At 49.7% G+C, this 26391-nt stretch overlaps 2 protein-coding genes across 2 annotated transcripts; both read left to right on the forward strand.

The window, feature by feature from the left end:
* Positions 1-424: 424 nt before the first annotated feature.
* LOC121745523 (UDP-N-acetylmuramate--L-alanine ligase-like) lies at positions 425-2367 on the forward strand. Its single transcript, XM_042139472.1, has 3 exons — positions 425-1329; positions 1368-1384; positions 1473-2367. Exons 1-3 carry the CDS (start codon positions 475-477, stop codon positions 2218-2220), a joined length of 1620 nt encoding a protein of 539 aa, XP_041995406.1. The 5' UTR covers positions 425-474; the 3' UTR covers positions 2221-2367.
* A 3419-nt stretch (positions 2368-5786) lies between these two features.
* LOC121755958 lies at positions 5787-6833 on the forward strand. The gene has a single exon (XM_042151443.1). The coding sequence runs from the start codon at positions 5787-5789 to the stop codon at positions 6831-6833; it is 1047 nt and encodes a 348-aa protein (XP_042007377.1).
* The last annotated feature ends 19558 nt before the right edge of the window (positions 6834-26391 follow it).

Consider the following 26391-nt stretch of genomic DNA (forward strand, 5'->3'; position numbering starts at 1 on the left):
AAGGCTTGGGATCGAGGGCGGTAGTTATGGGGTTGTCTCGGCCGGTGAAGGTGGTGGTCGGCAAGGTTGTTATGGCGTGAGGCTAAGTGGATTGTTGGTCGACGGGATGTTGAGGTGCAGGCGGGTGGGAAATTCCGGTGGGTCAATATAGAGAGGTTTTTAGAGAGAATGGGGAGCTTCTCACTCTACTGTCCCGAGAACTGATGAAAACCCTGTTACCGTAAATCACTCCCTACAAAATCTCCAAAGTCACACCAATAGTTTAGGAGTTACTTTTCCGACAATAGCCACTTTACTTGGCTAGAACTAAATGCATGATTTTATTTAAATTGATCCCCCACATAAAAAAAATATAAAGCACTTCATTTCAAAACATCCATGACAATTTATTCCACATAATCAAACTCAATCCCGTAAGCGGCAATGGGGCTGTGATTCCGTCGGCGTTTCAGAACCGGAAATTTGGCGCGGCAAATGGAGCTACCGGCGTCGGCTTTCCAGCCGGAGCTCCGCCGTTCCTTGGAATCTCTATCTCCGTTGGATTCATATTTCTGGTGCGGCACTCCGCGGCGGGAAAGGATCGGTACATCGTCACGTCTAGACCTTCCTGTTTGGAAATTTCCTCGCGGAATCTCGGCCTCTGCTAATCCTCCCCACTGTATAAGTGAGGTGGTCGATTTCGAACCGCGTGGTTTTGGAGAGAAGGGACGCATTCACTTCGTCGGAGTTGGAGGCAGTGGATTATCCGCCCTCGCTATGCTTGCGCTTAAACAAGGCTACATGGTTAGTGGTTCGGATATAGCGTGGAGTAGCTACATGGATGCATTAAAGGAAGCAGGTGCGTCGCTGTTTGTGGGTCACTCTGAGAGAAATTTGCACTGGAATGGCGAGATATCGAGTTTTCCTCAGGCAGTTGTTGTGTCGAGTGCGATTCCACCTGAAAATGTGGAGGTTTTGATTGCCAAATCTCGTGGAGTACCAATGTACAAACGAGGTGCATGGTTGGGAAAAATTACCAAGGATTACAACTTGATTGCTGTCAGTGGGAGCCACGGCAAGAGTACCACAGCAAGTATGCTCGCTTATGTATTAAAGGCCATGGGAGATGATCTGACAGCTGTCATTGGGGCACAAGTGCCGCAGTTTTCTGGAGGTAATGTTATTTATGGGGATTCTCACAACTTCGTACTAGAGGCTGATGAATATGATGGTTGCTTCCTTGGATTATTACCTCATGTAGCCATAGTAACAAATTTGGACTGGGAGCATGTTGATATATATCAAGATAAGGAGGCTGTCAAAGAAATTTTCAGGAAGTTCCTAGAGAGAGTAAGAACTGATGGCCACCTTATTGTATATGGGGATAAGCATGGCCAGAGCCTAGGTGCTTTTTCTATGCTGAATCACCCCATAGAGGTATCTGATGCTCCGAATTATGTGAAGAGTCTATCTGACCAGCTATGCGCCAACAGATACAATATTACTACTTTTGGAATGTCAAGTTACAATAACTGGCAGGCTTCATCAGTTTCTCCAAACTCTCATGGTGGTTGTGACTATCAACTGTGTCACAATGGACATCCTGTCACTGTGATCAGCTTGCAAATACCTGGAGACCATAATGTACTTAATTCATTAGCGGTGATTGCTGCATTAAATGCTTTATTTGGTGACGATAGACAAATCTACGAATCAATTGATAAAGTGAAGTCACATTTGAATAGCTTTAAAGGCATCTCCAGACGTTTTGAGTATATTGGCAAAATTCATGGATGTTGTATATTTGACGACTATGCTCATCATCCCACCGAGGTCCGCTGTGTTCTTCAAGCAGCAAGAAGGATTTTTCCTTTAGAGGAGCTTTTGGTAGTTTTCCAGCCTCACACTTACAGTCGCCTGGCTGCATTGATGAGTGAGTTCGCCTCTGCATTCAGAGAAGCAGATCAAGTCATAGTTACTGAGGTCTATGCTGCCAGGGAAACTAACGTTTGGAATATTAGCGGAGAGGATCTGGCTATGTTTGTAGCCAGTCCAACATGCGATTTTATCCCACGCCTGGAGAATGTGATCAGTGAGCTGGTGAATATGGTATCTGAGAACCGTCAGCGTCAGCTTGTGATCTTGACACTAGGAGCGGGTGATATAACTCTGGTTGGACGGAAGGTGCTCCGAGAATTGGAACAAAAGTTCAATCAGGAGTCAAGCCTGCAATTTCTGTAGAATGAAGATGCCCTTCTATGACTTACTGTTACTGATATTCGAATTTACCCACAGGTTTTGTTGATTGCCTTTGCAAGTCACACTATAAGATGAATACTCTATCTGCTATAAAATGTGTGTACATGTTTGAGATTTTCCTCCAACTGCCATTATAAAAAAAAAAAAAAAAAAAAACTCAATCCCGTAGCAACAATTTAATTCCATAAATGAAATTTCCAATCGACATATTAAAATAAAAGTCGCAAAAATTTGGGATGTTACACACACACACCTGGCTCAAAATTAGATGATAGTTTACAGAATTTGATGCAATTTTAAGGTAGGAAACATGTGTGAAACGAGCCTCATCAAACTGCTCACACTTAACCCATACTTGTCCTCAAGTATGAAAGAAAAGAAAAAGAAAAGTGGCACGTTTCAACGCATGGTTCTTATTGAAGACAACATAAAACAAACGCAACTACGTAAAGGACTTAGAAAGGAAAAACATGTAAGTAAACTAAACACATTGACAAGTCAATAACTTGTACTTCATCCGAACAGATTTTGGTTTATTAAAGAATGAAAACTCACAAATCAACATGCATCCTTTCTTCAATCACTATTACTAAGGGAATCTTGTCTTTATAATCCAGGAGCTCCCCCTTCTCTCTAGTGAGAAGCTCCACCTTCTCTCTACAATCCCACCCTTATTGAACCGCCGGAGAACTACCTCGCCACCCACCTTGCCACCCTATCTCCAACCTCCCTCCCCTCCCTCTTCCGGGTGTCCACCCACGCTGGATAAGCCCTACTCCCCTCCTTCAAAATTCGACCTAACCACCATTCTCGGCCACCACCTTTGAAGAGTCCTCCTCGGCTCGATGGCGGACCATCCGCCGGATCCCCCCCCACTAGGCCCCGAGGATCCTCGAGTCATCCCGGACCAGCTAATGGTCTTTCAATCTCCCGAAGATGCATCCACCAAACAACCAACCAAGTCCATGAGGCTCAAAGTCTCCAAATCTCGGTGCAAAGTGAGGAAGAGCATGCCGGCTCCATCCCCCAAAGGGAATGGACGGAAAAGGTTAGTCCCCTCCCCCCTCCCGGAGGACAAACAACTCTGTAAAAAGCTATCTTTTGGAGGGGAAGATAGTCTCGTCGGCAATAGCGATGACCCCGAGACACCCCGATGCAAGACGGCCCTCTTCCCTTTGGAACCAAGCCATCCCGTGAAGGAACCCTCCATAGGGAATGAGGATGATATACCAGCCGACGAAATGGAAGGAGATTTGAGCATCATCGCCCAAAAATGTAGTGATGTGGCGACGTGGCACCGCCGCCCGGCCAAGGGTCCGGCGAAGAGTTGGAAGACGAAGGAGTGTCTCATAAACCACCTTCGAACGTCTCCCCAACGGCTAGTGATGGCTCATACGGTCCCCAACGTGCCTTGGCATGTGTGGAAGTCAACTTGCCAAAAATGGGTAGTGAAACAAAAATACCTTTTGAAAGTGCATTTGGCCCATACCAAGGAGCAACATCACGTGATGTACCTTCCTCCATCTCCCCAATGCAGCCAAAATATGATAATCTCTTGCAAGTGGCGGCACTTGACTCGGCAGAGAAGATAGATACTTGGGCGGCGCAGCCCCTCCTCGCCGACGGCCCACCGGACGGCGACACAACAATGTCGGAGTTGGCCAACTTGCTCAAATGGAACTCGGATCCTCCCTCAACCAAGTTGTTGATACCTAATGGTCCATCATATGAGGAATTCCCACCTCTCGAGAGAGGAAGGACGAGAAGGTTACGCGCCACCTTTGAGATAGGAGCGATGCATCATGACTCGACCTCGGTCATGCCGAGGACGAAGGCTAGCGATAAAACCCATCGGGCCGAAAAGGCGAGCAAGGGTTCGGGGGTAATCACTAACGTCCCCAATCAATCCAAACAAGAAAAGGAGACACCACTTGAGGTTGATGAGGCGATGGAGGTGGAGACCCCGAAAGGAAGGCCGCAAGGTGGGAATGTCCACAAAAATGGATCCAAAGAGAATGAAGACCACAACAAGAACTCGGCGAAAATTAACTACCCCCAAGGGAGTAATGCTACCATGAAAAGCCCAACAAACATACCACTATGGCCGACATGGTTCGGCATGCTCCGAAACTAGATGGACCACAAGCATTCGTCCCGGAGCAAATCCAAAACATTGGATACGCGACAACGTCCAATGGCAAACCAGCTATCTACTTCAGCGGGGCCGAGATCCAAAAACTAGCGACAACACTAGGCCACGCCATTGTCGGTAAGTTCTCACACTCTATTCCGGCTTCGCATCAAATTCAAAAGGCTCTTGAGAATATCGAGTTTTGTCGTGGTTACACTTGGAAATATATTAATGCAAAACATATTCTTGTGCAATTCGAGGATATTGCGGACTACACTCGACTCCTTAGCGGACCTAAAGGCACGCCGGTTTGGTTCGTAGATCGCCACCCGATGAGAGTCTTCAAATGGACACCGGATTTCGACGCTTATTGTGAGTCCCCAATTGCGGCAATATGGTGCAACCTAATAGGCCTACCTATTCACCTTTTTGATCAAGCCGCCCTATTTGCTATTGGAAAACTCCTTGGGAACCCCGATCCAAGTGGATCGAGCCACGGCTAACAAATCTAGGCTATCTTTTGCTCGGATTTGCGTGGAAATTGACATTACTAAGCCGCCTCCCGACGAAATCATTTTGGACATTTGTGGCCGCGAGTTGGTGCAACAGGTCAAATGGGATAAAATCCCATCGTATTGCCGGGAGTGTAGGCATGTAGGCCATAAGAGTGAAGTATGTTACGCGGCCAACCCATCCGAAAGGGTCGAGAAGGGAAAGCTAAAGACGTTGAATTGAATCAAATTGAGACAACCTCGGAGTGGAAACAGCAAGGGAAGAATAAAGCCAAGGAGGGCCATCATCGGGCGAACGGGAAGGCAAAAGAAAGCAAGGGAGGGGGATGGAAGGGCCCGGATATTTTGGGAGATTCACCTAGTGGACAGGGCATGGACCTGGTCCGAAGCCCTAATCAGCCTAGACCCCGGATCACTAGATCTTCTTCTCTTGGAGGCGGACGAGATAGTGCTCTGCAAGGAGTGGACACCACGGGACAAGGAGACCCGGCGCATGAAGAAGGACAAGGGCATGCGACCGGTTCCTTTAAACGATTTGATCCCGAGAAATCTCAACAGATAGAAAACCACATGAGCTCCAACCGATACTACTCCCTCATGGCCTTCAGAAAATTTGGAGAGAATGCCAATGGGGAGCATGAGGAGTGGGAAGTGAACAAGCTAGACCACGACGAAGCAGAGGGGATGAGCTCCATCCTTATGGAAGCTGAGCCATGCCAAGGAGGAAATAATCTTCAAATCATCAAATTCCAAGGAAGGCCTTCACACCCCCCGGGTACGGATCCTACTTGTTCACCATGTCAGTTAATTTCTTGTTTTGGAAAGTTAGGGGAATCGCAAATGCGGCCACCCAAAACGTCCTAAAAAGAATAATTCAATCTCACAATGTAATTTTTCTTGCAATAATGGAACCTCTCACAACCCCCAACCCGGAGAAATATTCAAAGGCGGTGGGTTTATCTTTTAAGGCTTCGAATGCCAATGGGAAGATTTGGATTTTTGTGGAGGAAGGGGCTGATTTTGAGGTTGAGGACGATTCGGATCAGGTGCTCCATGGGCGGTTCATGTGCCCTCGTCTTCCATGCCCCATCTTGGTCTCGGCCGTGTATGCAAAGTGTTCTAGAGGGGAACGGATTCCTCTTTGGGACAAAATGAGAGAAATATCAACTACCGCCGAGGGGATGCCTTGGTCCATTGGAGGGGATTTCAATACCATTCTTTCCATTCGAGACAGGTCGGGTAGCGACACCAATCGGCAAGCAGAGATGATCGACTTCTCCGAGGCCATTGAAGGCTGCCGGCTGCTCGATCCAGGATGTGATGGCTCGGACTACACGTGGGCAAAGAATGGCCTTTTTGAGAGGCTAGATAGGGTCCTTCTAAGCGAATCATGGACCCAGATATTTGAGAGTGCGAGGGTCACGAATCTTCCACGGGTCGCCTCGGACCATGGCCCAGTGCTGGTGCAGTGCAGGTTGCCGAGTGTGCATACCGGGGGCAGACCCTTCCGATTCCAAAATATGTGGACCCGGCATGCGGGATTTATCGATCTGGTGCGTGAGGATTGGGATAGACCAACGGAGGCGGAGGGACTCCTTAACCCCCAAATCAAACTCGCCCGCGTCAAGAAAGCCCTTAAGAGTTGGAATAAAGAGGTTTTTGGCAATATTCACTCAAACATCCGAGACATGGAAGGGAGGATTGTGAGTGCCCAAGCTGATTTTGAGGAGAGGCCTACACCCGAGAATAGAACGGATATCAACAAAAGCATTGCCGAGTACATTTGCCTCCTAAGAATGGAGGAAGACTTTTGGCGCCAAAAGGCCATGCTTCGATGGCTTGCGGAGGGGGACAAGAACACGAGATTCTATCAAAGTTGGGTCAAGCAAAACGGATTCGAATGCGCATCCATAAGATTAATGTTGGGGGGCGTGAACTATCGGATGACGTAGAGATCAAGAACTCGGCGGTACAATTCTTCCAAGAGCTCCTCGCCCCAGATCCACTTTTGCTTGGAGAGCCGGACCTCAACTTCATACAGCAACTCCATCCCTTGGAGGAAATGAGCACATTGATCGAGAAACCAGAGATGGAGGAGGTAAGAAAGGCAGTGTTCGGCATATCGGGTGATAGAGCACCTGGGCCGGACGGCTTCTCGGCAACGTTTTTCCAAGCTTGTTGGGGAATTATTAACACGGATGTCCATGCCGCAATTTGTCAATTCTTTCAGGGAGCCTACCTCCCTCGAAGCATCACGGCGACTAGTATTGTACTCATTCCCAAGAAATAATCGCCGGTCTCATGGGGTGACTACCGGCTCATCAGCCTATGTAACGTCACCAATAAAATAATCACTAAGATCCTCTCCACGAGGCTCTCGCCTATCTTGCCCCATGTCATCTCGCCAAATCAGAGTGGGTTTGTTAAGGGCCGACTTCTTAATGACAACGTCCTCCTTGCCCAAGAGATGTTCCATGAGTTAGCAAAAGGGGCGCCAGGTCCGAATGTGGCGGTTAAAATCGATATGGCTAAAGCTTACGACCGAGTCCAGTGGCCTTTTCTCCTTAAGGTATTACATCGTATGGGATTCCCTAGTCCTTGGGTTTCCATGATTGATAGATGTGTTGGATCATGTTGGTTCTCGGTGCTAATCAATGGTGCCCCCGCGGGATTCTTTAAATCAACACGAGGGCTTAGACAAGGAGATCCCATATCGCCATCTCTTTTTGTTCTAGCGGCGGATTACTTATCAAGAGCCCTTGACAAGCTGATCCTGGGGCAAAGAGATATGACCTTTAAAGCCACTCGAAGGTGCATGGTGATCAGCCACCTAGCGTATGCCGATGATATCATCATTTTCACTCAAGCGGCATCCACACCTCTCAGGCGGCTCCGCACTTGTCTCGATGAGTATGCTAACGTTTCAGGACAACAAATCAACCTATCAAAGAGCAATTTTTACATTGCCGAATGCCATGAAAGGAGCGCTAGCCTTATCCAAACCGAGGGCGGTTTCTCACAAGGTACCTTCCCTTTCCTTTACCGAGGCGTACCTATCTATAGAGGAGTCAAAAGGAAGGACATGTTTATGTTCCTTCGGGAAAAGATTGCAGCACGAATTTCTGGGTGGGCCCATCAACACCTATCTTTCTGTGGAAGGCTCACCCTTATCAAGAGCACCCTTGAGGTGGTGCCAATTCATATTTTTCAGGCAATAGAACTAACGGCCGAGTCTCTCAAAGGCCTCGACCAACAGTTGGCCCGATTCTTCTGGGGTGCTACAAATGATAAAAAGAGGACACATTGGATCGGGTGGGATCAAATCTGCCGGCCAACTGCCGAGGGTGGGCTCGGTATACGCAAATTCAAAGAGGTCCTCCAAACCTTCAATATCAAGTTATGGTGGAGATTTCGGGAACAGAGTTCTCTATGGGCCCGGTACATGAAAGCTAAGTACTGTTTCAAAGAGTCACCTTTGGTGGCTAGAATTATGGGAAGACATAGCCCGACGTGGAAAAGGCTCTTGAGAGTACGTGATCAGGCGAATCCCCACATTAGATGGGTGGTAGGTCAGGGTGAGATCTATTTTTGGGATGATATTTGGCTTGGAAACACCCGTCTCAGGAACCATAGTCTCGATGACAGAGGGTCAGCGCAAACAAGGGTGCGGACTTCATAAGGGATGGCACTTGGGATGAAGCTAAACTCAGGCTACTACAATACCAGGCCGGGTTGCCACAGAGAGTGATTACACAAATATTAGACACGCCAATTGTGGTTGGGGAGTTGGACATCCCGAGATGGTCCCTCTCTCGGCTAGGGGACTTCTCGGTGGCCACAACTTGGGAGACATTCCGAACAAGAGGACCGAGAATTCAAGGCCTTGAGGAGATTTGGTTGGCCGGCCTCACGAAGTCAATTGCAATCTTCAACTGGAGGCTTCTGTCAAACCGAATTCTGGTCGACTCCAAACTTCAATGGCGAAATATTGAAATGGCATCAAAATGCCAATGCTGCCCTCAAAGGCCGAACACGGAGTCCCTCCAACACCTCTTCATCCAAGGCTGGGGGGCAACCATAGTATGGAGAGAATTTGATGGATGGTTTGAAGGTTCGCCCCCACACATCCGGATCAATGATACTATACCGGAACGGCTGGAAGTGTGGTCTCGAAGATCGCACCAACCGGGCATGAAACATATTAGCCGGGTCCTACCATATCTTATCTTTTGGTTCATATGGGCAGAACGTAACCGAAGCCGTCATGAACAGGTACAATTTAAACCTACCAATGTGATTTGGCAAGTCCAAATGTTCATCCGGAATAGTATGGAGAATGGGGGCATAAGAATGAAACATTGGATCGGGATTAGCCCTAGAATGGAAATACCGAGCCGTGCTGAGACATGAAGGCCAACACCGGTTGCTATGCTGATCAAATGGCACCCACCGATCCCATCGTGGATTAAACTCAACACAGATGGAGCCTTCTCGACCACAACAAAACAAGGAGGAGGAGGGGGCATAGTTCGGGATCATCAAGGGAAGATGCTTGCAGCCATCGCCACTCCCATCGTCGCACAATCGGCTTTAGAGGCCGAACTTACAGCCATCTATCACGGTTTGGAAATAGCCAAGGAGTTTAAGAAACCAATTTGGATTGAATCGGATGCTAAACAAGCCATCGATCTATTCAAAGGGGCTGCATGGGGCCCGGCACACACTTGCCAAGTAATGGCCCGACTACACATGCTCAAGAAGCAATACACCATCCGGTCCTCCTTTATCCACAAGGAGGGCAACAAAGCAGCCGATTTCCTAGCCAAGATGGGCCTTGAGCAAACCGCCTTGAGCCGAATGACCGCAGACAACGCCCCAAGATTGCTCAAAGCCATTGTTCGATTGGACGTTATGGGAATCCCAAACCTCCGAATGAGTAGTGACATCCGAGAGTAGTGCAAGTGTTGAAGGGGCCTTCCGCAAGAAAGGATACAATGGTCGGGAGCTGATTGTAGGCCGGAGAGTACGTAGGTGTCGAACCCGACCAATGTTGGCGCATAAGTTCTGAATTGCCGAAGGATCTAGAGAGAGACGCTCCCCCTTCTCTCTAGCAATTCCCCCACCTTGATCCTTTTCGCCGTCCACCCACTCACACCCACGACCCGCCGCGACTCCCTCACGCCGACCACCACACCTCACCCCCCCACAACCCGCCGAGACCTTTTCCACGCCGGTCGTGTCACCATCCCTCCTCAACTCCACCGTCTCCCCACCTTGGTTCGGCGCTGCGGTCACACCCTCGGCTGGCCATGCCGGACCCCCCCACGAACCCAACCCCGGCCCCACCAGACCCCGAGGAGGCTAGGTCTATCCCGGACCAATTTATGATTTTTCACTCATGCGATGACCCAACACCAAAGGTCTCGGCCAAAGATTTGAAAATGCAAAGCAAGAAGAATAGGATGATGGCTAGGAAGAGCACGCCGGCACCTCTCACAAAAGGTCATGGCCGGAAAAGGTTCGTACCTTCTCCACTCCCGGAGGACAAACAACTTAGGAAGAAGCTCGACTTTGGAGAAGAGGAGACCTCCGAGCCCGAGTCATCCGTCCCGAGCCCCGACCTTGATAGCCTTAAATCCAAGGTAAATCTTTTTCCGGCTTGCTCCATTGATAGCAAGGAAGCACTTGGCCTAGGAGCCCTTCCTAAAGCCCCCACATCCGAGGATGGGGTCCAAATGGAAGTGGTGGTTCACGGAGATGCACCGGCGGCGGAGGTGGCGCCACCCTTCGACCATGGACCCGTCATGAGCGAGATGACCGTTGGAGGGGATGATGTCGGACCCCTAAACGTATCCCAAGAGGATTTGACCGTAGCATGTGTGCCAAAAAGTACATTGGGGAGTGAGATAGTCAACTTGCCCGAATTGGGCATGGGAACAAATCACCTTTCGGAAAGTGCTTTTGCCCCTTACCAAAACCGGAAGTCACATGTGGAGCCTTGCTCACCCCTACCAATGCAGCAAATGAATACAAAAAAGAGTGATATCCTCCAAATCATTCACCTGGCCGCGGCGGAGATGCTTGATGCGGCGGCGGCGCAGCCCCTCCTCGCCGAACCCTCACCGGCCACGGACTACACGGCGAAGGTCACCCTTCTCCCAGATCGGAGAGACAAAGATATTGAACCATGCGCGCCTCTCATTGAGCATGGCCCTTCCCTTGAAGATTTCCCACCTCTCGAAAAGGGAAGGACCCGGAAAATCCGAGCATCATTCGAAGCCGGCTCGGCGTTAGTGAGTACGGGATGGCCGAGGACCAATGCAATCCGCAACCCCCCTCGAGACACGTCCGCGCCTTCGGCCTCGGACACGCAAGCGATGGACCCGACGCCGACCGAGATGGACATAGAAATGCCGCGGCCTCCTTACGCACCCAGGGTCGAGAGGGACTCGTGTGATGAACCGCGAACCGACCCAAACGGTGTGGCTAAATCAAAAGATAAGCCGACAAACAACCCTTTAGGAGGCAATACCGAGCCGGGCGTGAGGAACCCCACCAAGCCAAAATCCATGGCCGACATGGTGCGGGGGCCATCGGCAGTTGAAGGCCCGCAAGTCTTTGTCCCGGAGAACATCCAAAATATCGGCTTTGCTTCCACGTCAAACGGAGTGCCATCCATTTACTTCTCCGGGTCAGAAATCCAAAGGTTGGCCTCGTCCCTCGGCCATGCTATTGTAGGTAAGTTCTCGCACTCAATCCCGGCTTCCTATCAAATCCAAAAGGCTCTAGACAACATTAAGTTTTGCCGTGGCTATACTTGGAAATATATAACGCCAAACATATTCTTGTTCAATTTGAGGACATGACGGATTATGCTCGGCTCCTGAGTGGACCCAAAGGGACACCGGTGTGGTTCATTGATCGGCATCCGATGAGAGTTTTCAAATGGTCTCCGGAATTTGACGCCTATTGTTAATCTCCAATTGCGGCTATATGGTGCAACCTAATTGGACTCCCGATCCACCTATTTGATCAATCGGCCCTCTATGCCATTGGGAAACTCCTTGGTAACCCGATCCAAGTAGATAGAGCGACGGCCAACAAATCAAGACTCTCCTTTGCACGGCTATGCATTGAGATCGACATTACAAAGCCGCCACCCGACGAGATCATCCTTGACATTTGTGGGCGTCCTTTGGTGCAGCAAGTAAAGTGGGATAAGATCCCGTCCTACTGTGGAGAATGCAAACATGTTGGTCACAAGAGTGAAGTTTGTTACGCTTCCGGGAAGGCGGATCGACCTCCAAAACGAAATTACAACTTAGCAACACCAAAACAACCACAACACGGAGGAATAGGAACTAAGAAGAACAATACTGATCCGAGGCACACCGATAATAACATGGAATGGAAACAACAAGGGAAACACAAGGGAAAGGAAGGCAACATCCGGATGAACCCGAGAGCCAATATGTACTCGGGGGCGGAGTGGTCGGGGCCGGACTTTTTGGGTGATATGCAAGGTGCCGGGAGTAAGGACATGATCATCATCCATGATGAGCATACCACCACTTCACCTAAAGGGGTGCTCGCTAAATTCCCCTCTTTTGGAAATGGGCGCGGGGGTACGCCAAGAGGAGCGGATATGGCGCGGCGAGAAGTGAACCCGACTTCGGGGGCCCTTGTGCAACCGAAAGGCTTCTTTAAACCCTTCGACCTTGAGAAAACCGAGGCACAAGGGCCATCAAGTCACTTGAGTACTAACCGATATTTCACCCTCATGGCTCAAGAGAACTTCGTGGAGAATGATATGGAAGACGAGGAAAATTGGGATGATACCATCTCCCATAATGAAATCGATGAGGGCGCCAATCCCGCCTTTTTGGAGGCCGCGGCATCTCATGGGGAGAAGGACCTTCAAATCATTGAATTCCAAGGAGGGGGGTCAATCCCACCGGGTACGAACTCCTCTTGTTAATCATGTCGTTAAATTTTCTATTTTGGAACGTTAGGGGAATCGCGAATGCGTCAACCCAAAACGTCCTAAAAAGACTAATTAAATCTCATAATATTTGTTTTCTTGCAATAATGGAGCCGCTTACCTCCCCTAATCCGGACAAATTCTCGAAAGTGTTGGGGCTGTCCTACAAGGGGACGAACACTAATGGGAAAATTTGGATTTTTGTGGAGGAAGGGATGGATTTTGTTGTGATGGATGACACGGACCAGCTGCTACATGGGAGGCTCACTTGTCCTCGGATTTCAACCCCTATTATGATCTCGGCCGTGTATGCTAAATGCACGAGAGGAGAGCGGCATGCCCTTTGGGAAAAGATGAGAGATATTGCCCAAGTTTCGGAGGGAATATCGTGGTTCATTGGAGGGGACTTCAACACAATCCTCTCCACTCGAGATAGGACGGGAAGCGACACAAATCGTCAGGCCGAAATGGTGGATTTCGCCGAGGCCATTGAGGATTGCAGACTAATGGACCCAGGCTATGATGGGGCTGAATTCACCTGGGCAAAGAACGGCCTCATGGAAAGGCTGGATAGGGTGTTGATTAGTGAGATGACGCCCCAATTGTTTGATGCAATAAGAGTCACTAACCTACCCCGTATTGCTTCGGACCACGGGCCTCTCCTCGTCAGATGCAGGCTACCTAATGCCCACGGGGGTGGTAGAGCCTTCCGGTTCCAAAACATGTGGGTCCGGCATGAGGGTTTTGGTGAGTTGGTGCAAGAAGATTGGATGGCTCCCACGGAGGCTGTGGGCCTCCTCAATTTGAAGATCAAGCTTGCTAGGATCAAACAAACGCTTAAAAGATGGAACAAGGAGGTTTTTGGGAATATACACGCCAGCCTCAAAACTTGTGAAGAGAACATTGCGCTGGCTCAATCGGAGTTTGATGGTGACCCCTCGGCCGGAATAGAACAGGGGTCAACAAACAAATTGCTGAGTACATCCTTCTCCTTAAGATGGAGGAAGATTTTTGGCGTCAGAAGGCGGCCCTCCGTTGGTTGGAAGAAGGGGATAAAAACACTAGATTTTACCAAAGTTGGGTGAAGCAGAAGAGGATTCGGCTACGTATCCACAAGATTAAAGCTAATGGGCGTGAACTTACGGATGACACGGCCATCAAAGAATCGGCGGTTGAGTTCTTTCAAAACCTCCTAGCCCCAAGCTACCCGGAGCTTGTGGATCCGGACCTCAGCCTCTTACATCCACTCCCTCCCTCGGAGCAGTTGGCGGGCCTCCCCAAACCCCCGGATGCGGATGAGGTGAAACGAGCTGTCTTCGATATCTCGGCCAATAGCGCGCCCGGCCCGGATGGCTTCTCGGCATTGTTCTTCCAAGCTTGTTGGGGCATTGTGGGGCCAGACGTGGTGGAAGCGGTTAGGCAATTTTTTGGTGGGGCTTTCCTCCCCCGCAGCTTCACGGCCACGAGTATCGTACTCATCCCCAAGAAGCCTTTACCCGAGACTTGGGGAGACTATAGGCCCATTAGCTTGTGTAACGTGATCAACAAGGTGATTACTAAAGTCCTCACGAGGCGCCTTGCCCCATTCCTTCCAAGTGTTGTTGCACCGAATCAAAGCGGGTTTGTCAAAGGGAGGCTCCTCAATGACAATGTACTCCTTGCACAGGAGATGTTCCATGAGCTCCATAGAAGTACACCAGCCCCTAATGTTGCTATCAAGATTGACATGGCTAAGGCCTATGATAGGGTTCAATGGCCGTTCTTCCTAAAAGTCCTCAAGCAAATGGGCTTCCCCGAACCTTGGGTGGCGCTCATAGAAAGGTGCATCGGGACATGCTGGTTTTCGATCCTTATCAACGGGGCCCCGACGGGCTTTTTCAAATCCACTCGTGGCCTTAGACAAGGGGACCCCATTTCCCCCGCCCTCTTCGTCCTTGCTGCGGACTATCTCTCAAGATCACTCGATAAACTTATCCTCGGAGACAAAGAGATGACATACAAAGCAACCCGAGGCAGCATGGAGATCAGCCACCTCGCCTATGCGGACGACATCATCATCTTCACGCAAGCGGCCGTAAACCCCCTCCGGAGGCTACGTGCATGTCTTGAGCATTATGCCGAGGTGTCCGGACAACAAATCAACCTCGGCAAGAGCAATTTCTACATCTCCGAGGCGCATGAAGGCTGGTCAAACATAATCCAAAGTGAAGGAGGTTTCTCACGAGGTACGTTCCCCTTCCTTTACCTTGGAGTCCCTATTTACCGGGGGGTGAAGCGCACGGATATGTTCATGTTTCTTCGAGAGAAAATCTCGGCTAGGATATCTGGATGGGCTCACCGACACCTTTCCTTTGGGGGGAGACTAACCTTGATAAAAAGCACACTTGAGGCAATTCCCTTACATATTTTTCAAGCGATCGAGCCAACCGGCGGAGCCCTCAAGCAATTAGATCAACAAGTGGCTCGCTTCTTTTGGGGGTCGAGTAATGAGAAGAAAAGGACGCACTGGATAGGATGGGATCAGGTTTACCTACCCACGGCCGAAGGGGGCTTGGGCATTCGGAAGATCAAGGAAGTCTTACGTGCCTTTAATATTAAATTATGGTGGAGATTCTGGGAACAAAACTCCCTTTGGGCTACGTACATGATGACTAAATATTGCCTTAAGGCGTCCCCACTCACAGCTAGAGCCTCGGGGAGGTGTAGCCCTACCTGGAAGAGGCTTTTGAAGGCTCGGGCACAGGCGCAACCGTACATTCGTTGGGTGGTGCGAGAAGGTAAGATATCATTTTGGGATGACCTATGGCTAGGAGAGGTTCCTTTGAGGGAACTTTGTCTTGATGATAGGGGAGGCCCTCTTGTCCATGTTGCTGATTACATTATCAATGGATCTTGGAATGAAGCCAAGTTGCGGATTCTACAAGCGCAAGCCGGCCTTACACAACACATCGTCCGGAAGATCCCTGACACGCCAATCATCCCGGAGGGGCCGGATGTGCCGAGATGGAGGCTTTCACACAATGGGGAGTTCTCACTAGCATCAACTTGGGAGACCATCCGAACTCAAAGACCTATCATCCAAGGCCTTGATGACTTATGGAAAGCAGGCCTCACGTCTTCTATTGCTATCTTCATTTGGAGACTCCTTTCCAACCGAATACCGGTGGATACGAAGCTACAGTGGAGAAGAATGGAAATGGCATCTAAGTGCCAATGCTGCCCTCATAGACCGGGCATCGAATCACTGCAGCATCTCTTCATCCAAGGGGCTGGCGCCCGAGGTGTGTGGAGGGAGTTTGACTCCTGGTTCGAGGGATCTTCACCACCTCTCCGGATCAATGACACCATCCCAGAGAGGCTCGAAGTTTGGGCACGGAGAGTCCAACAACCCGGTAAGAAACACCTTAGCCGGGCGATGCCGTACCTTATTCTTTGGTTCATTTGGGCTGAGCGAAACAGGAGTCGTCATCAATCGGTGCAATTTAAGCCTTTCAATGTGGTATGGCAAGTGCAAATGTTCCTTAGAAATAGCATGGCCAATGGATCCTACAAACCGAAGCATTGGAAAGGAGTCCGCCTCAAGATCAACATCCCGAGTCAGGCCGAGCCACGAAGGACCAGGCCCCTCGCGATGGTGGTCAAATGGAACTCGCCGGATGAACCGTGGATCAAACTCAACACTGACGGAGCATACATGGAGGCAACGGATAAAGCCGGGGGGGGAGGACTTGTTCGTGACCACGAGGGCAACATGCTTGCAGCCTTTACCTCCCCACTCGAGGCTCACTCAGCCCTCGAAGCGGAGCTTCTGGCCATCCAATTCGGGTTGACGCTCGCCGCAGAATTCAGAAGGCCTATATGGGTTGAGTCGGATGCACAACAAGCGGTTAAGCTCCTAAATGGCACGCACTGGGGACCGGCCCATATTAGTCGGGTGATGGCGCGACTAGCAATCCTCAAGCGCCAACAAGACACCCGTATCACCTTCATCCACCGGGAAGGGAATAGAGCAGGAGATCTCCTCGCCAAAATGGGATTAGAAAGAAATGACTACTGGCGTATGAATGCCCTCACGGCACCAAGGCACCTCACAGCGATGATTAGGATGGATGCAATGGGTATCCCGAACATTCGGGTCCATAATGAAGAGGAAGAATAGGCTCGAGTTTTGGTGGAAAGGGGTATATAGTCTTTCTTTTTTGTTGAATTGTATTTTACCTTTTGAAAGTGAGTATGATGAGGTCCGGGCTTGTGGAACCGGACCGCATACTACTCCTAATTTTCGTGTAGGCACACCACTTTCGGGTGTGGCCACATTTTGTATTCAACCACTTTTGAAATATAGGGATGAGGGACCCACGAACCCTCCACCGTGAAGGTGTTTGATTAAAAAAAAAAAAAAAAAAAAAGGTGTCGAACCCGACCAGGCTCGTCCCCACCGTACTCTTTGATGATTTTGCCCTAGTGTGTTTGTTTTATTTTTGTACTCTTAGCTCTAGATTGTTTGCCCCGTGTAATCCTTGATTGTAACCTCTTTTGATGATGAAATATAGGGATGAGGGACCCACGAACCCTCCACCGTAAAGGTGTTGTGACAAAAAAAAAAGGGAATCTTGTCTTTATTATTTTTTTTAAACTAGTTCATATCCAAAACACATAAGGTCAACTAAACAAACATGCTTCAAAAACTGACTACACTGACTTCCCTCCCCCACTTCATCTTAGCTTTTTTTTTTTTTTTTTTTTTTTTATAGGCACCCCGAGGGTGGAGGGTTAAGGCGGACCCACACCTGTGCATTACCAACAGCAGTTGCAGCCAAAACAAACAACCATTGAGCCGCCCAAAAGTGACGGCTCACCACGACCAATTAGAGTACAACGAGGGCCTCCCAATAAACTAGGGTGGTCATCTAAATACTCTTAGCATCCCTATTACAATTATAATGATGCAGCCATCGCATCGTCAAAAACTTAAGTCTGTCACCTAGTTGAGGCCCGCGATAGGGGTGCCCCCACATGGGACAACCCCTCCCGGATCGAGGTCCTCGATGAAGCCCTCCATTTCCCGGCTTAGGAACCCACATGATACACTCATTGAGCCAATGCCCGGTTCATTTGCACCCGAGTCGTCGGCCCCAAAAGTAACCGTTGCTACGTTCTCCTTAAGATGCAACTTATCATTGTGGAGAGCTCTGATGTACCCATCACCCTCGTGGACCTTTCCTTTCTTCTTCCTAGACACCACTTGGAAACCATCGTCATCTACCTGGGCTTGCACCCTCGGTGTTGCTTTCAAGCTAGGAGCCGCTTCCGCACCGCTCTTCTCTTTGTGTGTCCCCGGCTCGGTCTCCCCCTTTGGCATAGACCCTTGGCTCGGCTCCGGGTTGTGGGTGCCATGCACGTTAGTTTTCAGCCTCCATTACCGGCGGATGGGATTTGACGCAGAGTGGGGTCGGCGGGGTTGTGGTGGTCGGGTGGGATCCGTGGTGGCCTGCTCCTTTCTCCTCCCTAGGATAAGGCATGTTTCCTTGACGTGCCCAACATGCCTACATTCCGCACAAAATAGGGGAATCCGATCCCATACCACCTTGTACCTAGAGTCTTTGCCTAGGATGTTGAGAATGATCTCCACCGGTGGAGGCGTCGAGATATCAATACACATCCGGGCAAAGGTGAGTCGGGTTTGGTTGAAGGTCGCATGGTCCACTTGGATTGGCTTCCCCAACAACTTGCCAATCGCAATGAGGGCTACTTGGTCATAGAGATGGATCGGGAGTCCCACCACCTTACACCAAACGGCGGCAATAGGTGTCTCAAAAAATGTGTCGAACTCCGGAGTCCATTTGAACACCCGCATTGGGTGATGCTCGACAAACCAAACCGGCGCTCCATTGGGACCATTGTGCATCCGGCCGTAATCTCGTACATCACAGAATTGGATTAGGATGTGCTTGGCGTTAACGAACTTCCATTTGAATCCATCGACGAAGTTGATGTTGGAAAGGGATTTTTGGATTTGTTGTGGTGTTGGGAGGGTGTGGGAGAACTTTCCGATAATGGCGTGCCCTACCTTGTCCACCAAGCACTTTGTTTCCTCGTTTGAGAATGTAAGCGAAGGGATCCCTTCACACCATCCGAATGTCCCCATCTCCGTGTCGTGATCAGCATCAAGGTTCACCGCGTCGGATTTCGGTGGTCCTCCACTATCCAGCCCGGCACCCGTGTTCGCGGGCTTTTCACCTAGATCTGGCTCAACAGGTTGGGTCTCGGCTTGAGCGGCCTTGTCCGTGATGAATTCCAGCGAGTGACCCAACGTCGGCGGACTCCCAACGGGGGAGGCCACGTCGATGCCTACCTCAGACGCCGAGTGCTTGGGTAGGATTTCCGGCTGGTCCCTGTCCTGGTCCAGCAGCTTGTCCGGCGGGTCCGACGGGTTATCCGGCGCCGACGGCTTCCCGTTGAGCCCGGCCTCACCCCCTCCATTGTTATCCTCGGCCTTGAAATTTGTACCATCACCAGATTTGAATTGCAAGAGGCTTTGACCCATAAGGGAGTCACATGTCTCACTAGCTAGTACATGCCTATCCTTTTCCGGAAATGGTGCAGTAAGAGTGGGTGGGTCAAAAAGCATGTTGGCACCATACCTTTCCGAGGATGTGTCCTCGTCCAAGACAGCTGCACTTGCAGCCGCCTCCACGCGCGTTGACCGGAGTACCCCTTGTGCAACGGCCTCATTCACCTCCGGTAATGCACCCTCCAGCTGAGTTCCGGTCACGACTTCCGGCTGGTGCCTGGCCGAGCCGTCCTTTTGTCCCATGGAGAAACGGAGCTCCCCCGCGAGTAATGGGAGAACTCCCGGCACCACCTCAAACGCTCCGGTGCTGGCTTCAAAAGGGCCAGGTCGTGCCTTTCTCTTCCACCGGCCCTTCTCTCTCTCCCCGGGCAGGGAGCTCCAACCGTCTTTTTCGGCAATGGCGCTACCTCCACCATTAGTTCCGGCAATAAGCTCATCGAACTCAAAGACAATCTTCTTCCTCACCCTTCCGGTCTCCGTCAATGGTACACAAGCGCTGCGTTTTGTATTACCACCGTTTTTAATGGGGTGGGGAGTGGCTGACTTTTTCATATTCCGTTTCGCCTTAGTTGGTCGGAAAACCCATTTCGGCGAGGGAGAGGGACTCGTGCCCTTGACCTCCTTCCCCGGTGAGTCCCTTCCGGGCTGGACCATGACCGACGTTAGGCCGGCCGCATATCCACCTCACCCAAAGGTGAGGGAGACCGTCGGCGTTGGACGTGAGATGGTTGGGGCAAGACTTTCTAGAGAGATGTGGGAGCTTCTCTCACTAAGATAATTCGTATTTCTTCCACTTCATCTTAGCTTGCCCTGAAGCGAACTCAATGAAGTGGAAATCAGGGTAGGCAGTGGTTGAACAGGGAAAACCAAACTTCTCACACTTAGACCAAGCAGTGGGCTAAGTAGGAGAAGGCGGCAAAAACAAATATTCAAAACCAAACATCTCTATCAAGTTGCCAGCCAAGTGGGAGAAGTAAACATAAGTACACATAAGAACCTAAAACATTTAGACATACTATGTACTCAAAACTTCTCACACTTAGACTGTGCAACGGGCTAAGTGGGAGAAGGTAAACAGAGAAGAAACATAACAACTTAATTACAAACAAACTTCTCGCGCTTAGACCAAGCATTAGGCTAAGTGTAAGAAGATCACACAAAACAGAGAAACAAACATATATACAGGATAGACAGGAGCATAATCTAAGAAGAACTTAAACCGAAAGTAAAATTTACTTGGTCCGACTAGCTAAGTTCTTCTTCTGGCTCCTTGAGGAGCCAGACTGCTTCTCCAACTTGATCCTCTTGGCCATGGAAGAAGTTGGTATGTCAGATAATGGTTGGCTGGCTGGCTGGTGGTGGTGGTGATCTTCCTTCTCCTTAGTGTCCTGGTAGAGGTTGTCTCTGGGGTGGTCTCCTGGGGTTGGCTGCTTTTTGAGGTAGAGGCTACGGAATAAGAGTTGGAGGGTCAACTGATTATTCTGCTCCGCCAAATCTGTCATCCTCTCAATCAAAGAGAGTGCTTGGTTCATATTTTCATTCTAGAGCTCGAGAAACGCCCGTTGCTTCTCATTCGCCTCTCCAAACTTTTGCATCATGAACTCGATTATCCTCTGTCATTTCTCCTCTATGCCTTCTGACTTCTCCTTGGTTGAGCGTGGTCTCACCTCAGGTGCTTCTAGCCCCGTTTCAGTAGGTGATGGTCTCTCTGGAGGAGTATTCACTCCTGTAGTCTCTTCGGGTTCATTACCCTCTTCGCTTGACTTCTCCTCACCTTTCTTCTTCAATTGTTCACCTTCACAAAACACTAGGCCCGCCCCCTTTCTTTTAAAAATACCAATGTTGATGAGATATGATGTATCAAACTACTCCGGGTCCTTGCACATCGCGATGGATGATTTTGGGATAATCATGCTTGGCATCACATTCCTTATCAAATATGCTCCCAACAGATGGCAAGCACATAGGTGGCGAACGAGATGATGAGCTATTTTGTGGCATGAGTGAGCTAGCCAGTAGCCTAGGTGCACCTTAACTTTCTTGATCATACACCACATAAAATATAATTTGATTGTGGTGACTGTGATGTTGATATGGCCAAGAAGGTTATTGGCCAAAAAGAAATGCGCCATCCTTAGGACAGGATCTGCGATCTCTTCTGCTGTAGACTCACTTGTCTTGAACGGAGCTGCATCCTTAGCCCCTATCAAATTCCAGGCCTCTTCCGTGTTGAACTCCACCGTACATTTAGGTTGGCCAATCTCCCGCAGCGACCAATCTCCTTCTCTGTCTTCCTCGGGATTTAGCAGTCTCATTCTTAATGACCTCTCCCTAAGACTCATAGCCATTTCTTGATTTAGCAGTCTCATTCTTAATGACCTTCTCCCCGCACAGTTCCTTTTCAACTTTGGGTCTGTGAACTCGACTTCGCTCATTCTCTCGCTCGAACTGAATTTTCCCATCACGTCTTCGAGAATCTTCAAGTACGTATCACCTGCGGACATCTCCGTTGGTTGTGATGTACCGGAAGTCGGTGATACAATTGATTGAGGAGTCGGCGGCTTCATGATTTCTGAGACTGGTGTTGACGGAATCAACCTCGTTCGTTATCTGCTAGATGATTTCTGAGAATGGTTGGAAGAAGATGATTTGTCCATGAGTGGTGGCGTGGAGCGGTTTCACCTGAAACTGAGAGATAAGAAATTATGAATTTTGGGAGATTGGAAAATGCTAAGGGTTTGCTAAATTGTGAAGAGGTGAGAGATAAAAGGCAATATGATAAATGGAGGTAAAAGAGGAAAAAAGGAAAAACTGTCACTACGTCAGCGACCGTTTGACTTCCGCGCCAGATTTGAATTTCAAACTTTCCTAGTCTTTCCTCCCTTTTTACCCCTTCTGGTTAAAAGAAAAATTCTGCAGTAATTCTCTTTCTTTTACCTATTCAGTCAAACCTTTATTCAAAAACCATCAAAGATTCTCTAGAGCATTGACACAGGGTTTTCAAGATTCAAAAGTGAATTGAGTAAAATTTGAAATTTCCCTTCCAAATACGTCCAAAGGTTTATTCAATTATTTTGAGAGTTTTTCTTTAAAATAAAACAAGATGTGAAATTAAAAACATTTATTCCAAGTCGTGGTGGTTCTTGGAATCTACTTGATCACGTGCCTTGCTCCCTATGAGTATTGGTTGAGTAATTTCCGACGAACACTTATTCACTTGATCAGGCTAGGTATGCATAGTGGGGTTTCTCCCGCTTCACATACTGCTGATTATATTTTTTTCAACTTTTAAGGTGAAGAAGTAAGACTAAGTAACAGATCCGGATACTCCCTTCATAATTTGTGATTCCCTTGTGGTGGATTGGCGGAGCTGAAAAAATTATCTTCATCCTGCCTCGATGTCCTCCAAGACGTGAGGAGTAGTACTTTCTGCCTCCGGCAACTTTCATCCCTCCTTACAGTCATCCGTCCTCAGGTTCAGTTACTCTCCAAGCATTTAATTGGATCAACTGGGGATGAGCTTCTTCCCAACTTGATCAGTTCAGAGAACCTGTCATAGGAAAAATCATCATTTGGGCATCCTGATCACACTTTTCATCTTACACTCCACCGCTTTTGCTAAAGGCACATCACTCTCATGGATGCCCGCCTTTTCTTGTGATTCTTATAAGTCCCTTTAATTTTCTTCTTTTCCTTGGGGCGTAGTCTAGTGTCAGGAGACTTTTTCACCTTGAACGGCTCAGGCCATGGCTCTAGTTGTACCCAGTAGATAGCTCTTGCGGCCTTTCTTTCCGACCTTCCCTCCTTCATTTCTAGTCTTTCTTCGCCGTTGCGTCCTTCGAGCTTATCTATCACTAGAGGTGGTCTCTTTGGCTTTTTTTTTTGGTTTTTTTTAATCAAACACCTTTACGGTGGAGGGTTCGCGGGTCCCTCATCCCTATATATCAAAAAAGGGGAGGTACATAACGTGGCCACACCCGAAGTTGGCGTGCCATTACAAAAATTTGGAGTAGTATGCGGTCCGTTCCCACAAGGCCCGGACCACATCATACTCCCAACAAAAGTACAATTAAGCAAGATTATAACACTGTGCACTCCCATCTTCTTATGACAAAACTACTCCCGACGTTGGCGTCCCCTTGCATATGCCGAATGGTTGCCACTCCCATTTGATCCATTCGAACGATGTCCCTGAGCTCTCTTGGTGCCGAGTCGTGATGCATTCGGTATCCGTTATTCCTCTTAAGTCCCATTCTTGCAAGCAAATCTGCTGCCTTGTTTCCCTCCCAGTGTATGAACATTGCTCGGAACTTGAGTTGGCGCTTGCGCAAGACCAACTGTGCCACCGCATGCCGAGTAGGTGCCGGACCCCACCCCACACCATTTACCAATTTGATTGCTTGTTCGGCATCTGATTCGAGCCAGATTGGTAGGCCTAATTCCATGGCTATGTTCAGCCCATGTATCATGGCCATTTGCTCGGCCTCCAGCGCTGAGTGAGCTTTAAACGGCGTACTAAAGGATACAATCATCGTGCCCGAATGGTCCCGTATGAGGCCTCCCCCCTGCTTTGTTGTTCGCTTCATTGTAGGATCCATCCGAGTTTAATTTTATCCAACGCCATGACTAAGGGCCGCACCCTATTGACTTCCGCTTGTTGGGGAATGCGAATTCCAAGTTTAACTCCTTTCCATTGCTTCGGCTTCAAACCCCCATTGGCCATAGAGTTTCGGATGAACATGAGGACTTGCCATACCACGTTGTGTGGTTTGAACAGTGTGTCTTGGATGCGGGGGGAAGTGCCGCCAAACCACGTTGTGTGGTTTGAACAGTGTGTCTCTCTGACCATATGAACCACAATATGAGGTAGGGGACGGTGCGGCTAAGATGCTTCCGACTCGGCTGATGGTACCTTTGCGCCCACACACCAATTCTTGTTGGGATTGTATCGTTGATTTGGAGGCGGGGGGAAGTGCCGCCAAACCATGTGTCATCGCCCCAGACATCAATGCCACCCTTCATGCGCTTCGACAATGTAGAAGATGCTCTTAGCGAGATTGATTAATTGGCCCGACCGAGAAGCTCTCCCCTCTCTCTAAAAAACCTCCCATATAGTCTCGCCGGAATCTTTCATCCGCCACCATCACACCATCCCGTCGACCACCTCCCCGCCTCCCGTCGCCCAACACCCTGTAGTTACCCCCCCCCCCCTTCAACCACCGCCATCGGCTTGGTGGATTTGTTCCCGCTTCCCCACCGTCCGCCCTCACCACCATCATCCGTTTGCCACTCACCTACGTCCCTTAACCCCTCCCCACAGCCTTCCGGAGCCACACAACCGACTCCGCCATCCCACCTCCCGCTCCCCTCGGTCCGACGCTTGTGTCACCTCCCGGCTCACGGACTCGGCCTTGAACCGGAGCTTGCACTCCGTCCCGGCCATGCCGGACCCCCCAACGGAACCCGCACTAGGGGTGGAGGACACTCGACAACTCACGGACCAACAAATGGTATTTCGGTCCTCCGAAGATAAGGTCTCAATCCAGCCTACCAAAGCCATGAAGATCAAGATTTCTAAGGCACGATGTAAGACACGGAAGAACACGCCAGCGCCACCCTCTAAAGGGGACGGGCGTAACCGCTTTATTCTATCCCCCCCCCTCCAGAGGACAAACAACTCTGGAAAAAGCTTTCTTTCGGCAATGATAACAGCCCCGAACCCGAAACTCCGCGATGCAAAATGGCCATTTTTCCGGCGAGCCATGGCGATGACAACACGGGGGATTCACCCCGAAGTGAAGAAATCACCCTCACCGAGTCGCCGGCGGCCGAGACACCGGTCGCCGATCAAGGCTCCGGCGAAGAAGGGATGCCTGTTGGGGATGACAAAGATACAATCCCATGCGTATCCCAACCGAATCTTGAAGGGCCACATGTTGTCCAAAAGCCTTGGAGGATGTGAGAGTAAACCTTCCTAAAATGGTGATGGGAACAAAACCTCTTTTGGAAAGTGCCTTTGTCACTTACCAACCCAAGCTTGCATGTGATGTACCATCCAATGCAATCCCAATACAGCCAAAAAGGAATAATGCAGTACAAGTCATCTCCTTGGATGTGGCGGAGAGGCTAGGCACCGCGGCGGCGCATCCCCTCCTCGCCGGACCGTCGCCGGAAGAGGTGTGCCGGACGGTGGAACCCCCCTCTCCTACTTGAGACCCCCAAGAAAAACCTTTCCCCCAACCCCATGATAGCCGATGGCCCCTCCCTTGTCGATTTTTCCCCTCTTGAGCGAGGGAGAACTACGAAAATCCGAGCCACCTTTGAGACCGACGCGCCGAGTGCTAGGGTAAGCCTGCATCGGCCGAGAGACAAGCCGGGCGACAATATCCCATGAGACACGGCGGCTCACATGGGCTCGACCAAGACGCCGACTAGCTCCGAATGGCCCAACACTACTTTGAAGATACCACGAGACAATGGCACCCCAATGGCCGAAGGAGGTGCGCTCGAAGGCCCCCAATGCAACGGTCCTCATGGAAACCAACCCCCAAACGAAAGCGAGAGACCGATGAGTAACCCTCAAAGGCAAGGAAGCGGGGCGGCCGAGAAGATCCCCACCAACCCTATCACTATGGCCGACATGGTTCGCGGTGCCTCGACACCCGAAGGCCCGCAAGCCTTCAATCCGGAGAACATCCAAAACATTGGATTTGCCACCACATCCAACGGCATCCCGACCATCTACTTTTCCGAGGCGGAAATTCAAAAGTTGGCTACAAATCTTGGCCATGCTGTTGTAGGTAAGTTCTCCCATTCTATTCCGGCATCTCATCAAATACAAAAGGCACTTGATAACATTAAGTTTTGCCGGGGGTTTTCATGGAAATATATTAACGCTAAACATATCCTTGTGCAATTTGATGGTATCGCGGATTATGCCCGGCTTCATGGCGGC

Source organism: Salvia splendens, chromosome 1, assembly GCF_004379255.2.
Source record: "Salvia splendens isolate huo1 chromosome 1, SspV2, whole genome shotgun sequence".
Taxonomy (NCBI): Eukaryota; Viridiplantae; Streptophyta; class Magnoliopsida; order Lamiales; family Lamiaceae; genus Salvia; species Salvia splendens.

Bases quoted from the DNA above. Each gene is read 5' to 3' on its own strand.
- LOC121745523 (XM_042139472.1), top strand. From the start codon at position 475: ATGGAGCTACCGGCGTCGGCTTTCCAGCCGGAGCTCCGCCGTTCCTTG.
- LOC121755958 (XM_042151443.1), top strand. From the start codon at position 5,787: ATGGAACCTCTCACAACCCCCAACCCGGAGAAATATTCAAAGGCGGTG.